The sequence below is a fragment of the Oncorhynchus gorbuscha genome, linkage group LG06 (genome assembly GCF_021184085.1).
Source record: "Oncorhynchus gorbuscha isolate QuinsamMale2020 ecotype Even-year linkage group LG06, OgorEven_v1.0, whole genome shotgun sequence".
NCBI classification, from domain to species: domain Eukaryota; kingdom Metazoa; phylum Chordata; class Actinopteri; order Salmoniformes; family Salmonidae; genus Oncorhynchus; species Oncorhynchus gorbuscha.
This window is the reverse complement of record NC_060178.1, coordinates 95,257,711-95,273,108: the sequence shown is the minus strand read 5'-3', so window position 1 is coordinate 95,273,108 and position 15,398 is coordinate 95,257,711. Positions and strand designations below refer to the sequence as shown.

The 15,398-nt window shown below is 44.3% G+C and overlaps 1 protein-coding gene across 4 annotated transcripts in view; it reads left to right on the top strand.

Annotated features, from left to right (window-relative positions):
* Positions 1–15,398, top strand: part of LOC124038594 (protein tweety homolog 2-like) — a 157,146-nt gene that overhangs the window by 139,452 nt on the left and 2,296 nt on the right. For 2 of the 4 annotated variants that reach the window (XM_046354643.1, XM_046354645.1), the window contains 8 exons: positions 6,212–6,281; positions 6,438–6,493; positions 7,708–7,800; positions 7,893–7,985; positions 8,525–8,667; positions 13,259–13,459; positions 13,692–13,770; positions 15,163–15,189. In XM_046354643.1, coding sequence (XP_046210599.1) covers positions 6,212–6,281; positions 6,438–6,493; positions 7,708–7,800; positions 7,893–7,985; positions 8,525–8,667; positions 13,259–13,459; positions 13,692–13,770; positions 15,163–15,189 — 762 coding nt within the window. Of the gene's footprint in view, positions 1–6,211; positions 6,282–6,437; positions 6,494–7,707; positions 7,801–7,892; positions 7,986–8,524; positions 8,668–13,258; positions 13,460–13,691; positions 13,771–14,987; positions 15,190–15,398 lie in introns of all 4 variants that reach the window. The other 2 variants (XR_006839379.1, XM_046354644.1) reach the window with 2 other exon arrangements.

Below are 15,398 nucleotides of genomic sequence, written 5' to 3'. Positions count from 1 at the left end.
AACTCGGTATGACAAACACTGGGGAGAAGGAGTTGGAGACAGAAAAGAGGCTGCTGGAAAAGGAGAAAGGGCGAGTTTTTTGGACCCCTTTTGATTTCAATGAATCTTTCCATACATATTGTCCCATGGTAGAAGTGGTCAGAAAGTGCCAAAGCATTCAGGAGATAGAGGTGCTCAAAACTGACCCATTTTGCCTACACCACCCTATCATGACACATCCATGTCTTTATAACTGGAAAATATAAACAGTTGAGTTTGATATAATTTAAAAGCTTACAAACAGGGTTGTCAAATTACTTAGTAATTTCTTTACAATAAATTGTTATTTTCTAACCTTTAATGTCAATGATGTTTTCGTGTATTTTTAGATTAGACCTCTATTTTACATAATTTTTAGATTAAACCCTATTTTACATCATTTTTAGATTCGACCCTATTTTACATAATTTTTAGATTAGATCCTATTTTACATCATTTTTAGATTAGACTTCTATTTTACATCATTTTTAGATTAGACCCTATTTTACATCATTTTTAGATTAGATCCTATTTTACATCATTTTTAGATTAGACCCTACTTGACATCATTTTTAGATTAGATCCTATTTTACATCATTTTTAGATTAGATCCTATTTTACATCATTTTTAGATTAGATCCTATTTTACATCATTTTTAGATTAGATCCTATTTTACATCATTTTTAGATTAGATCCTATTTTACATCATTTTTAGATTAGACCCTATTTTACATCATTTTTAGATTAGATCTATTTTACATCATTTTTTTAGGCCTCTATTTTCATTTTTAGATTAGATTTTACATCATTTTTAGATTAGACCCTTTTACATAATTTTTTAGATTAGATTCCTATTTTACATCATTTTTAGATTAGACCCCATCATTTTTTTACATTTCATCATTTTAGATTAGATCCTATTTTACATCATTTTTCATTTTTAGATTAGACCCTATTTTACATCATCTTTAGATTAGACCCTATTTTACATCATCTTTAGATTAGACCCTATTTTACGTCATCTTTAGATTAGACCCTATTTTATATCATCTTTAGATTAGACCCTATTTTACATCCTCTTTAGATTAGACCCTATTTTACGTCATCTTTAGATTAGACCCTATTTTACATCATCTGATATGTTTGTGTTGCAACTCAATATTAGGAAGGTGTTCTTCATGTTTTGTGTTGACTGTGTATACTTAACCAGATCTGTCATCATCATTATACAACCAACTAGTCAATGATGTTCTGTCAGGGATTATGAAACGAATGATGATGATGTTTCTATCCTGGAGCATCTGAATGCATGTGAATGATCTGTGTCTATCTTGGAGCATCTGAATGCATGTGAATTCTCTGTTTCTATCTTGGAGCATTTGAATGCATGTGAATCTATGTTTATCTTGAAACATGTGAATGCTTGTGAATCTTTCTATCCTTGAGCATCTGAATGCATGTGAATCTCTATTTCTAACTTGGAGCATCCGAATGCATTTAAATCTCTGTTCTTAGTACAGGAAGAGAGGTATTTCAAATGCATAGATGCTACTAAGTCACCACATGCTTAAGGCTCGTCGTGTTCCCTTTTTCTTCAGTTTGTTTGTTGTCATTGTCGCCACCCCTGATTTGACTTGGGGCTGTGGATCATGGAAAGTTGTTCCCCCCCTCGTTTTGACTTGGGGCTGTGGATCATGGAGAGTTGTTCCCCCCCTCGTTTTGACTTGGGGCTGTGGATCATGGAAAGTTGTTCCCCCCCTCGTTTTGACTTGGGGCTGTGGATCATGGAGAGTTGTTCCCCCCCTGTTTTGACTTGGGGCTGTGGATCATGGAAAGTTGTTCCCCCCCTGTTTTGACTTAGGGCTGTGGATCATGGAAAGTTGTTCCCCCCCTGTTTTGACTTGGGGCTGTGGATCATGGAGAGTTGTTCCTCCGCTCGTTTTGACTTGGGGCTGTGGATCATGGAGAGTTGTTCCTCTGCTCGTTTTGACTTGGGGCTGTGGATCATAGAGAGTTGTTCCTCCGCTCGTTTTTGACTTGGGGCTGTGGATCATGGGAAGTTGTTCATGGAAAGTTGTCCCCCTGTTTTGACTTGGGGCTTTTGACTGTTTTGACTTGGTGCTGTGGATCATGGAAAGTTGTTCCCCCCCTCTTTTGACTTGGGGCTGTGGATCTTGGAAAGTTGTTCCCCCCCTGTTTTGACTTGGGGCTGTGGATCATGGAGAGTTTGTTTTGACTTGGGGCTGTGGATCCCCCCATGGAGAGTTGTCCCCCTCTGTTTTGACTTGGGGTTTTGACTTGGGGCTGTGGATCATGGAAAGTTGTTCCCCCCCTGTTTTGACTTGGGGCTGTGGATCATGGAGAGTTGTTCCCCCCCTGTTTTGACTTGGGGCTGTGGATCATGGAGAGTTGTTCCCCCTCGTTTTGTTTTGACTCGTTTTGGGGCTGTGGATCATGGAGAGTTGTTCCCCCCTGTTTTGACTTGGGGCTGTGGATCATGGAGAGTTGTCCCCCCCTTGGGGCTGTGGATCATGGAGAGTTGTTCCCCCCGTTTTGACTTGGGGCTGTGGATCATGGAAGTTGTCCCCCTGTTTTGACTTGGGGCTGTGGATCATGTTCCCCCCTCTCGTTTTGACTTGGGGCTGTGGATAATGGAGTTTTGAGTTGTTCATGGAAAGTTGTTCCCCCTGTTTTGACTTGGGGCTGTGGATCATGGAGAGTTGTTTCTCCCCCCCTCGTTTTGACTAGGGGCTGTGGATCATGGAAAGTTGTCCCCCTCTCGTTTTGACTTGGGGCTGTGGATAATGGAGAGTTGTTCCCCCCCTGTTTTGAATTGGGGCTGTGGATCATGGAAAGTTGTTCCCCCCCTGTTTTGACTTGGGGCTGTGGATCATGGAAAGTTGTTCCCCCCCTGTTTTGACTTGGGGCTGTGGATCATGGAGAGTTGTTTCCCCCCTGTTTTGACTTGGGGCTGTGGATCATGGAGAGTTGTCCCCCCCCTGTGGATCGTGTTGACTTGGGGCTGTGGATCATGGAAAGTGGTCCCCCCCCTCGTTTTGACTTGGGGCTGTGGATCATGGAAAGTTGTCCCCCCCTCGTTTTGACTTGGGGCTGTGGATCATGGAAAGTTGTTCCCCCCTGTTTTGACTTGGGGCTTTGGATCATGGAAAGTTGTTCCCCCCCTGTTTTGACTTGGGGCTGTGGATCATGGAAACTTGGGGCTGTGGTTGTTGTTCCCCCTGTTTTGACTTGGGGCTGTGGATCATGGAGAGTTGTTCCCCCTGTTTTGACTTGGGGCTGTGGATCATGGAGAGTTGTTCCCCCTGACTTGGGGTTTTGACTTGGGGCTGTGGATCATGGAAAGTTGTTCCCCCCCTCGTTTTGACTTGGGGCTGTGGATCATGGAAAGTTGTTCCCCCCCTCGTTTTGACTTGGGGCTGTGGATCATGGAGAGTTGTTCCTCCGCTCGTTTTGACTTGGGGCTGTGGATCATGGAAAGTTGTTCCCCCCCTGTTTTGACTTGGGGCTGTGGATCATGGAGAGTTGTCCCCCCCTCGTGTTGACTTGGGGCTGTGGATCATGGAAAGTGGTCCCCCCCTCGTTTTGACTTGGGGCTGTGGATCATGGAAAGTTGTTCCCCCCCTGTTTTGACTTGGGGCTGTGGATCATGGAAAGTTGTTCCCCCCCTTGGGGCTTTTGACTGTTTTGACTTGGGGCTTTGGATCATGGAAAGTTGTTCCCCCCTGTTTTGACTTGGGGCTGTGGATCATGGAAGTTGTTCCCCCTGTTTTGACTTGGGGTGTGTTCCCCCTGTTTTGACTTGGGGCTGTGGATCATGGATGGAGTTGTTCCCCCTGTTTTGACTTGGGGCTGTGGATCATGGAGAGTTGTTCCCCCCTGTTTTGACTTGGGGCTGTGGATCATGGGAGTTGTCCCCCCCTCGTTTTGACTTGGGGCTGTGGATCATTGTCCCCCCTCGTTTTGACTTGGGGCTGTGGATCATGGAAAGTTGTTCCCCCCTGTTTTGACTTGGGGCTGTGGATCATGGAAAGTTGTTCCCCCCTGTTTTGATGGATGGAGTTGTTCCCCCTGTTTTGACTTGGGGCTGTGGATCATGGAGAGTTGTTTCCCCCTGTTTTGACTTGGGGTTGGATCTCCCCCCCTCGTTTTGACTTTTGACTAGACTTGGGGCTGGTTTTGACTTGGGGCTGTGGATCATGGAAAGTTGTCCCCCCTCGTTTTGACTTGGGGCTGTGGATAATGGAGAGTTGACTTGGGGCTGTGGATCCCCCTGTTTTGACTTGGGGCTGTGGATCATGGAAAGTTGTTCCCCCTGTTTTGACTTGGGGCTGTGGATCATGGAAAGTTGTTCCCCCTGTTTTGACTTGGGGCTGTGGATCATGGAGAGTTGTTTCCCCCTGTTTTGACTTGGGGCTGTGGATCATGGAGAGTTGTCCCCCCCCTGTGGATCGTGTTGACTTGGGGCTGTGGATCATGGAAGTTGTTCCCCCTGTTTTGACTTGGGGCTGTGGTGGTCCCCCTCGTTTTGACTTGGGGCTGTGGATCATGGAAAGTTGTCCCCCCCTCGTTTTGACTTGGGGCTGTGGATCATGGAAAGTTGTTCCCCCCTGTTTTGACTTGGGGCTTTGATCATGGAAAGTTGTTCCCCCCCTGTTTTGACTTGGGGCTGTGGATCATGGAAAGTTGTTCCCCCCCTGTTTTGACTTGGGGCTGTAGATCATGGAGAGTTGTTCCCCCCCTGTTTTGACTTGGGGCTGTGGATCATGGAGAGTTGTTCCCCCCCTCGTTTTGACTTGGGGCTGTGGATCATGGAAAGTTGTTCCTCCGCTCGTTTTGACTTGGGGCTGTGGATCATGGAAAGTTGTTCCCCCCCTGTTTTGACTTGGGGCTGTGGATCATGGATAATGCATAGTGTATAAGCCAGAGGGGTTAGCTGCAGGCCACAACAGAACGGAAAGATTCCATGTCAATAGTTGTAGTTGAGACTTAAATGCTGGGTTTGATTACACACACACACGTCCACCCACACACACACACACACACACACTGTATCTGGCCTAAAAGCACAGGCCTGGTTTGGTTAGAGGTAAACCAAGGTCAGGATGTTTGGAACAAATCACAGGGTGTTCTGTGGTGTACCACTTCCTGCTTCTACACCAATCTCACCTCTTGTTTGGTCCAAGATGGTCATATAGATTCCTTTCATCTTCCATATCTTGGGTTAGAACAGTGCATTGATGATGGATATGTAACGTGTCAGAGTAGGAGTGCTGATCTAGGATCAGCCTTTTAGTGTGTACTCTGTGCCTGGGAGCTAACATTCTCACGCCTGACAATGGCAAGATAGATAATTACTAATGTACATTAACAATTAGGCTGCTAGGGTTGCTACTGTCAACACAGTGGATTAGCCACCATTAACCTTGTGTGGGTGGGTGGGTGGGTGGGTTTGGGTGGGTGGGTGGGTGGGTGGGTGGGTGGGTGGGTGGGTGGGTGGGTGGGTGGGTTTGGGTGGGTGGGTTTGGGTGGGTGGGTGGGTGGGTGGGTGGGTGGGTGGGTGGGTGGGTGGTGGGTGGATGGATGGTGACTGCCAGAATAATCATCCAGGACCATAATAAAGGACAGGTGTGGTGCTTACCAATAAACCAACAGTAACTGGTAGTCACTACGGTGTGACAGAGATTGCATTGTATTAAGAGGAAGCAGCGATCTCATTAGAAAGCTGTGAGATGCTGTGTCCAGGCTGCATGGTGTGGCCCAGTTAAATGAGCTGTGTGTGTTGCTGTTGTTGGGATATTGTTGTGATGCTTTAATGAAGGGAGACTGCTGCCATTTGAAGGGGGAAAAAACACTGACATTTGCAAGATGGCTGCAGCTTCACGGCTTCAGCCCGGGGCACATAATAAATTAATGGATAATGAATTCCTTCACAAGAATAATTATAGTTGGAGCAAAGCAGCCGGTATGAAGGACACACACACAAAATATTCTTTATGGAACAATGTACTCACAAACAGAGGCTCATTAGTTGAACCTGTATGTATTCTTATTAAATCCAAGAGTTATTTAGCATTCAACGAACAGTTTGTTTGTGCGCGTGTGTGTGGCGTGCATACATGTGTTTTTAAAATCTACTTTGACATTAGTTTAGCCTTTTCTTCTTATGTTCAGAGCACCAGTGACTTCTGTGTGACCCCAGACAAGTTCATCATGAACCAGACCAAGGACCTAATCAGTTCTGGTGAGTTAAAGACAAATTATGCTGTTTATGTCACTTTGATGAAGCTGTAATTTCAAGATGATTTAAACCCACCTCTCGCTGTAATCACATCATACTTAAAGAGATGTTATTGCTGAGTCTTTCTGACTTGTTGTTGGTGTCTCCTGTTCTCTGCAGAGATAGTGCATTACTACCTGTACTGCAGCCAGGCCCTCCCCAACCCATTCCAGCAGGTACTACTCATCAGCACCAGCACCGGTTCAATGATACCTGTTTTGACCTCTGTCTCCCTGTTTCTCGCTCTCTTTTTCCCACCCTCCCTCCCTCCCTCCCCCTCTCTCTCATGGGGCTCAATAAGGTCTCTAAGTTCTCAGGAGGAGAGGATGAGGTTTTAAGGTCAGGGTGTCAGGCAGTGAGAAGTAGTCTTTCTCTCTCCAGCCTCAGCTAGCTCCCTAACCCAGTGGACTTCAGCTCCTATTATGCTGTGCTTGTAGACATGCCCCTCAGGATCAATGCGCTGTGCATGTAGACATGATGCCCCTAAGGATCAATGGAATGCAGTAACAGAGTGCAGGTAAGCGTGACCCAGTCTGATAACCAACTCAGTCAGAACACACATGAGCACAGAGATCGCTCACTGAGACACACACACACACACACACACACACACACACACACACACACACACACACACACACACACACACACACACACACACACACACACACACACACACACACACACACACACACACACACACACACACACACACACACACACACACACACACACACACACACTTCCCTGACCCCTTTGTCCCAGATATTTCCAGCCTATCTGTAAATTGCAACATTGTATATTTTGTAATACATTGAAGCACCTTAACATGTTATCTATTCAAGAGCATTAAACCTGTCAGTGCTGTATCTTCAGCTATGCCAGCCTGCCCTTGTACCTCACTACTGTTCTTTAAATGAGTTATTGGATCGTAGACATGGTACCGAGACGACAAAATGACAATGTTAGATGGCAGGAGATACATGATGGCTGCTGCTATGGTTGCTGGTTTGGGGTAGTTCAATAACGGACTGTCTGTGTCAGTGTGCACTTACTGCACCAGTCTATTTTGTAATGGTTGGGAACACTGTTTTGATTTAGATGTTGTTTGATGATTTAAAAGTTTGAGTCATACCGTTCACACTACAGCCAGCATTCTTTAGATCCATTTTAGGGCGACATTCACGAGGTTCCCAGTCTACTGGCTGTTCTGGGGTGGAGCACGCAGAGTAGACTGACCAGATTCTGGTGAATGACGGACTTGCTGTTAATAATTGAGCTTTTGTTGCCCTCTGCTGGACTAAAGCTAAACTGCCAAGCCCACTAATGTATGATAATTAATATATCCAGAGGTTGACATGTTGTTTTTTGTGTGTGTGTGTGTTTGCAGTCTCTGACCATCTTCCAGAGGTCTCTGACCACCATGCAGATGCAGATACAGGGCCTGCTGCAGTTCGCTGTGCCTCTCTTCCCAACTGCCGAGGTCAGTGTTTCATTTTCCTGTGGTATAGTAAGACCGTCCGTGTAAGCACTGAATGTTATGTGTACTGAGTACTACACTTGTCTTTTCCACAGAGAGACCTACTGGGCATTCAGCACCTACTCAACTCATCAGAGGCTAGCCTCCACCAGCTAACTGCCCTACTGGACTGTAGAGGACTCAACAAGGTGCAGTCACATAGACAGACATGTTTACATCATTGGGTAGTACACACAGTAGTACACTACTGGATACCAATGCACGGCAGCACTGACAATGTATATAGTTCTCCAGGATGGTGACTCTGCTGTGTATATATGCAATGGCAGGATTGTGGGTTTGATTCCCAGGGCCACCCATGCGTCAAATGTTTGCATGACTGTTTGCATGACTCTAAGTCCCTTTGGGGAAAAAACATTCTGCTAAATGGCATTTATTATTGTTATTATATGATATAATATGTACACAACATGTCTCAGATAGACTGGGAACATTGTCTGCGCTCTGCTAATGTGTGTGTGTGTGTGTGTGTGTGTGTGTGTGTGTGTGTGTGTGTGTGTGTGTGTGTGTGTGTGTGTGTGTGTGTGTGTGTGTGTGTGTGTGTGTGTGTGTGTGTGTGTGTGTGTGCGCGTGCGTGCGTGCGTGCGTGCGTGCGTGCGTGCGTGCGTGCGTGCGTGCGTGCGTGCGTGCTTATGTGTTTTCTTTGTTTTCTTTGTCCACGCTGTAGGACTACCTGGATGCCCTGATCGGTGTGTGTTATGATGGGGTAGAGGGCCTGCTCTACCTCTGCCTCTTCTCCATCCTGGCAATTTGTGCCTTCTGTGCCATGCTGTGTGCCATCCCCCGGGCATGGACACATATCACCAGCAGGTTAGGAGGTGCCCTCCCACTGAGTCTCTTTCATTACATTTACATGACATTTTAGTAATTTAGCAGACACTCTTATCCAGAGCATTGTGCAATCAATGCATTCAAATAAATTAGGTAAAACAACCACTATCACGATCATAATCACCAGGAGAGTAAATCAGAGCTAGTAAGATTCAGTCACTCTCTTTCTCTCTATCACCCTTTTATAGAACCAGAGTGTATATACAGTTGAAGAAGGAAGTTTACATACACTTAGGTTGGAGTCATTAAAGCTCGTTTTTCAACCACTTAACAAACTATAGTTTTGGCAAGTCAGTCAGGCAAGACATCTACTTTGTACATGCCACAAGTCATTTTTCCAACAGTTGTTTACAGACAGATTATTTCACTTATAATTCACTGTATCACAATTCCAGTGGGTCAGAAGTTTACATACACTAAGTTGACTGTTCCTTTAATCAGCTTGGAAAATTCCAGAAAATTATGTCATGGCTTTAGAAGCTTCATGTAGGCTAATTGACATCATTTGAGTCAATAGGAGGTGTACCTGTGGATGTATTTCAAGGCCTACCTTCAAACTCAGTGCCTCTTTGCTTGACATCATGGGAAAATCAAAAGAAATCAGCAAAGACCACAAGTCTGGTTCATCCTTGGGAGCAATTTCCAAACACCTTAAGGTACCACGTTCATCTGTACAAACAATAGTACGCAAGTATAAACACCATGAGACCACTCAGCCGTCATACCGCTCAGGAAGGAGACACGTTCTGTCTCCTAGAGATTAACATAATTTGGTGCGAAAGGTGCAAATCAATCCCAGAACAACAGCAAAGGACCTTGTGAAGATGCTGGAGGAAACAGGCACCAAAAAATCTATATCCACAGTAAAACAAAGCTAATATCGCCATAACCTGAAAGGCCACTCAGCAAGGAAGAAGCCACGGCTCCAAAACCGCCATAAAAAAGCCACACTACGGTTTGCAACTGCACATGGGGACAAAGATGGTACTTTTTGGAGAAATGTCCTCTGGTCTGATGGAACAAAAATATATAACTGTTTGGCCAAAATAACCATTGTTATGTTTGGAGGAAAAAGGTGGAGGCTTGCAAGCCGAATACCACCATCCCAAGCACGAGGGTTGCAGCATCATGTTGCTGCAGGAGGGACTGGTGCACTTCACAAAATAGATGGCTTCATGAGGAAGGAAAATTTGGTGGACATATTGAAGCAACATCTCAAGACATCAGTCAGGAAGTTGAAACTTGGCCGCAAATGGGTCTTCCAAATGGACAATGACCCCAAGCATACTTCCAAAGTTGTGGCAAAATGGCTTAAGGACAACAAAGTCAAGGTATTGAAGTGGCCATCACGAAGCCCTGACCTCAATCCTATAGAAAAGTTGTGGGCAGAACTGAAAAAGCATGTGCGAGCAAGGAAGACCATAGACCTGATTCAGTTACACCAGCTCTGTCAGGAGAAATGGGCCAAAATTCACCCAACTTATTGTTTGGAAGCTTGTGGAAGGCTACCCAAAACATTTGACCCACGTTAAACAGTTTAAAGGCAATGCTACCAAATACTGAGTGAATGTTAACTTTTGACCCACTGGGAATGTGTTGAAAGAAATAAAAGCTGAAATAAATAATTCTCTCTACTATTATTCTGACATTTCACATTCTTAAATTCAAGTGGTGATCCTAACTGACCCAAGACAGGGAATCTTTACTAGGATTAAATGTCAGGAATTGTGAAAAACTGAGTTTAAATGTATTTGGCTATGGCAAGAACAGCTCAAATAAACAAAAATAAACTACAGTCCATCATTACTTTTAGACTTGAAGTTAATACGGAAAACTTCAAGAACATTCAACGTTTCTTCAAGTACAGTCGCAATTGGACCACCACAGGAATGGGAGACCCAGAGTTACCTCTGCTGCAGAGGATACGTTCATTACAGTTACCAGCCTCAGAAATGGCAGCCCAAATAAATGCTTCACAGAGTTCAAGTAACAGACACATCTCAACATCAACTGTTCAGAGGAGACTGTGTGAATCTGGCCTTCATGGTCGAATTGCTGCAAAGAAACCACTACTAAAAGACATCAATAAGAAGAAGAGACTTGCTTGTGCCAAGAAACACAAGCAATGGACATTAAACCAGTGGAAATGTGTCCTTTGGTCTGGAATCCAAATGTGAGATGTTTGGTTCCAGCCGCCGTGTTTTTGTGAGACATGGTGTGGGTGAATGGATGATCTCCGCATCTGTTTTTCCCACCGTAAAGCATGGAGGAGGAGGTGTAATGGTGTGGGGGTGCTTTGCTGGTGACACTGTCAGTGATTTATTTAGAATTCAAGGCACACATAACCAGCATGGCTACAACAGCATTCTGCAATGATACCCCATCCCATCTGTTTTGCGCTTAGTGGGACTATCATTTGTTTTTCAACATGACAATGACTCAACACACCTCCTGGCTGTGTAAGGCCTATTTTACCAAGAAGGAGAGTGATGGAGTGCTGCATCAGATGACCTAGCCTCCACAATCCCCCGACCTCAACCAAATTGAGATGGTTTGGGATGAGTCGGACCACAGAGTGATGGAAAAGCAGCCAACAAGTGCTCAGCATATGTGGGAACTCCAAGACAGTTGGAAAAGCATTCCAGGTGAAGCTGGTTGAGAGAATTCCAAGAATCTGCAATGCTGTCATCAAGGCAAAGGGTGGCTATTTTAAGTATCGAAAAACCCTTTGACCGGTTGTGTGTGTATATATATATATAAACACTACCGTTTGAGGTCGCTTTGAAGTGTCCTTGTTTTCCATGAAAATATACATTAAATTGGTTGCAAAATGAATAGGAAATATAGTCAAGACGTTGACAAGGTTATAAATAATGATTTTTAATTTATATAATAATTGTGTCCTTCAAACTTTGCTTTCGTCAAAGAATCCTCAATTTGCAGACAATTACAGCCTTGCAGACCTTTGGCATTCTTCTTGTCAATTTGTTGAGGTCATCTGAAGGGATTTCACCCCATGCTTCCTGAAGCACCTCCCCAAAGGTGGACTGGCTTGATGGGCATTTCTTATGTACCATGCGGTCAAGCTGCTCCCACAACAGCTCAATAGGGTTGATATCCAGTGACTGTGCTGGCTACTCTGTTATAGACAGAATACCAGCTGACTGCTTCTTCCCTAAATAGTTATTGCATAGTTTGGAGCTATACTTTGGGTCATTGTCCTGTTGTAGGAGGAAATTGGCTCCAATTAAGCTCCTTCCTCATGATATGGCATGGTGTTGCAAAATGGAGTGATAGCATTCCTTCTTCAAGGTCCCGTTTACCACAACCAAAGTACCCCGAGACAATCACATTGCCTCCACCATGCTTGACAGATGACATCAAGCACTCCTCCAGCATCTTTTCATTTTTTCTGCGTCTCACGAATGTTCTTTGTGATCGTCTTTTTCGATTTGTCTGTCCGTAACACTTTTTTCCAATCTTCCTCTGTCCAGTGTCTGTGTTCTTTTGCCCATCTTTTATTTTTATTGCCCAGTCTGAGATATGGCTTTTTCTTTGCAGCTTTGCCTAGAAGGCCAGCATCCCGGAGTCGCCTCTTCACTGTTGACGTCGAGACTAGTGTTTTGCGGGTACTATTTAATGAGCTGCCAGTTGAGGACTTATGAGGCGTCTGTTTCTCAAACTAGACACTCTAATGTACTTGTCCTCTTGCTCAGTTGTGCACCGGGGCCTCCCACTCCTCTTTCTATTCTGGTTAGAGCCAGTTTGCGCTGTTCTGTGAATGGAGTAGTACACAGCATTGTACGACATCTTCAGTTTCTTGGCAATTTCTCACATGGAATAGCCTTCATTTCTCAGAACAAGAATAGACAGACGAGTTTCAAAATAAAATGCTTTGTTTCTGGCTATTTTGAACATGTAACCAAACCCACAAATGCTGATGCTCCAGATACTCAACTAGTCTAAAGAAGGACAGTTTTATTGCTTCTTTAATCAGAACAACAGTTTTCAGCTGTGCTAACATAATTTCAAAAGAGTTTATTAATTATCATTTAGCCTTTTAAAATTCTAAACTTGGATTAGCTAACACAATGTGCCATTGGAACACAGGTTTGTTGTTCCAATGTTGATTGTTGCTGATAATGGGCCTTTGTAGATATTCCATAAGAAAATATTTTAATGGATGAAAAATGGCAACGTTGGCAGCCTCGAGTCTTCTTGTGTATGACGCTACAAGCTTGGCACTGCTTTATTTTGGGAGTTTCTCCCATTCTTCTCCGCAGATCCTCTCAAGCTTTGTCAGGCTGGATGGGGTCACTGCACAGCTATTATCATCTCTCCAGAGATGTTAGATCAGGTTCAAGTCCAGGCTCTGGCTGGGCCACTCAAGGACATTCATAGACTTGTCCCGAAACCACTTCTCTTTATCTTGGCTGTGTGCTTAGGGCCGTATATATACATATAGAACCAGAGTGTGTACAGTACATCCGTTGTGTTTATACTGTATGTACACCTTACAAGTCACTAAATCATCTATGTTGCTTGACTCCACCCTTCTTCTTCTCTCCAGGGAGCGTGATTATGACGATATAGACGAGGGTGACCCGTTTAACCCTCAGGCCAGACGCATGACGACCCACGACTCCAACCATGCCACCAACATGCACAGCTTCTGCAGCTACAGCAGCAGTGTGGGCAGCCAGAGCAGCCTTCACCCGCCTGCCGCCCATGCTGCCCAGACTGTGTCCAACGCACCCGTCTCAGAGTACATGTGAGTCCAGCCCTGGCCTGGTTTTGACTGTATGGTAATGCACAGTCTAGTATGCTATACGTATGAACATACTGAAGCTAAAGTAAAGCTAACTGTAAACTGTAAGGATCATGCTCGCTAAGAAGGTATACTGGCCCAGATTGATATGTTACTGGCTAGATTTTTGGTGATTGGGAATGTTTGTTTAGCAGACGCTTTATCTCTCTCTCTCCCTCTCTTTCTCCCTCCTCAGGACCCAGTCAGCGTTGTTCGGGGGAAACCCGCGGTACGAGAACGTTCCTCTGATCGGGAGAGGCTCTCCGCCCCCCTCGGTGCGTTGGGTCCCAGAGGCCAAGTCCTTTTTATGATGTCACTCATGGTTGGGGTCAATTCCAATGAGGAGAATTGAAATTTACATTTCAGAATGCTTCCTGAATTGACTAAATTGAAATTGAATTGACCCCAACCCGGATGCCACTCTCCCACATACTATCAAGCCAATCAGCATTGTAATACTGATCTTTCTCTCACCACCATTTCTGTTATGTTATTTAATTCTGATTCAGTGACCCACTAGGACTTTTTTCTGCATCTATTTTCTGTTTGTAGTGTCAACTCTGGTAAAGAGTTCCCCCATATGATGCTCTACATGATGCCTTCCTTAACTTTCTCAAGTCGGTGTTACTTTTAAGTTGTTTAAATGGTTGTTGTAGTTGGTTTCTCAGGAGTTATGACGTGACAGTTTTTCACAGGAAATGACATCCACATGATAACATATTTCCAGTTAGGATTTTGATCATGGCCATCAGTTTGATCAGATATCAAATCAAAGTTTGATTAGGGACGTATCAGAGAGAACTCTGCTAACGTTGTGCCTTTACCCGTCTGTCTAACATAGGTGTAGATTGTGACTCTTTACAGAGGGAATAGGACAGTGCGAGAGAAGTTTAACATAGGTATACTATAGTGTACATGTTCATGCATTTAAGATGAGATGGAAGCGTGTTATTTAGACCAATGCCCAGGGGAAGATCTCACAGGTGTCAGTCCTTAGTTGGTAACTTTACTTCTCTCTAAAGGTCAGTCTCTCTCTCTCTCTCTCTCTCTCTCTCTCTCTCTCTCTCTCTCTCTCTCTCTCTCTCTCTTGCTCTCGCTCTCGCTCTCTGTCTCTGGTCCTCATGATAAATGCACCTTGTAATGGCAGCTATTTAGATCAATTATCCTCTCCTGTCTCCCGTCAAAGGCCTGCTGTGCCTAATGGAATTTCATGAAGAGACATATCTTATGCATCGCATATATTATGGGTTTCTGAGCCTGTTTACGTCTACTGTAGCTGCCTGCCATCCTTCCCATGGGAAGATGTATTTGTAGTTGACTGAATGTAAGGTTTATTACCTTTAGACTAATGCTGAGTCCCAAATGGCACCCATATGGCTCCTGTCAAAAGCAGTGGACTATATAGGGAATAGGGTTCCATTTGGGATGCATGATTGAGTTTTATACCGTATCTACCTGTGTGTTTTCCCCTGCCCTATCTCTCTACTACCAGTCTCTAGCCAAGAAGCTGTGATGATCTCACTGGTAATGTCATGTGGTGTCCTCTGGACATACCTACCTTCTACGGGGCATGGCACTCTACTTTTTCAGCTAACAGCTTCTTTTATATTGTTTATATGTTTGTTTGTATTTGATTTCTTTCTTCTTTTTTTAATCAACTTTTGGAGGTATACACTCAGCAATTTAGAAACGGAGTAAGTTGTTTTCTGCTCCTCTTTGGACCTCTCTGTTGTCTGAAGGATAAGATAGACTCCCAGTTGCTTTTCCCCCTGCCTTCGTTTCAAATCATAAAGTGTTAATTCATCTCCATTTTCATTTTGGTACTGCATTTTCTATTTCACATCTGGCATGGCTTTGAACTACCAACCTTACTGTTCAGGACATCATCATCATCATGATATCA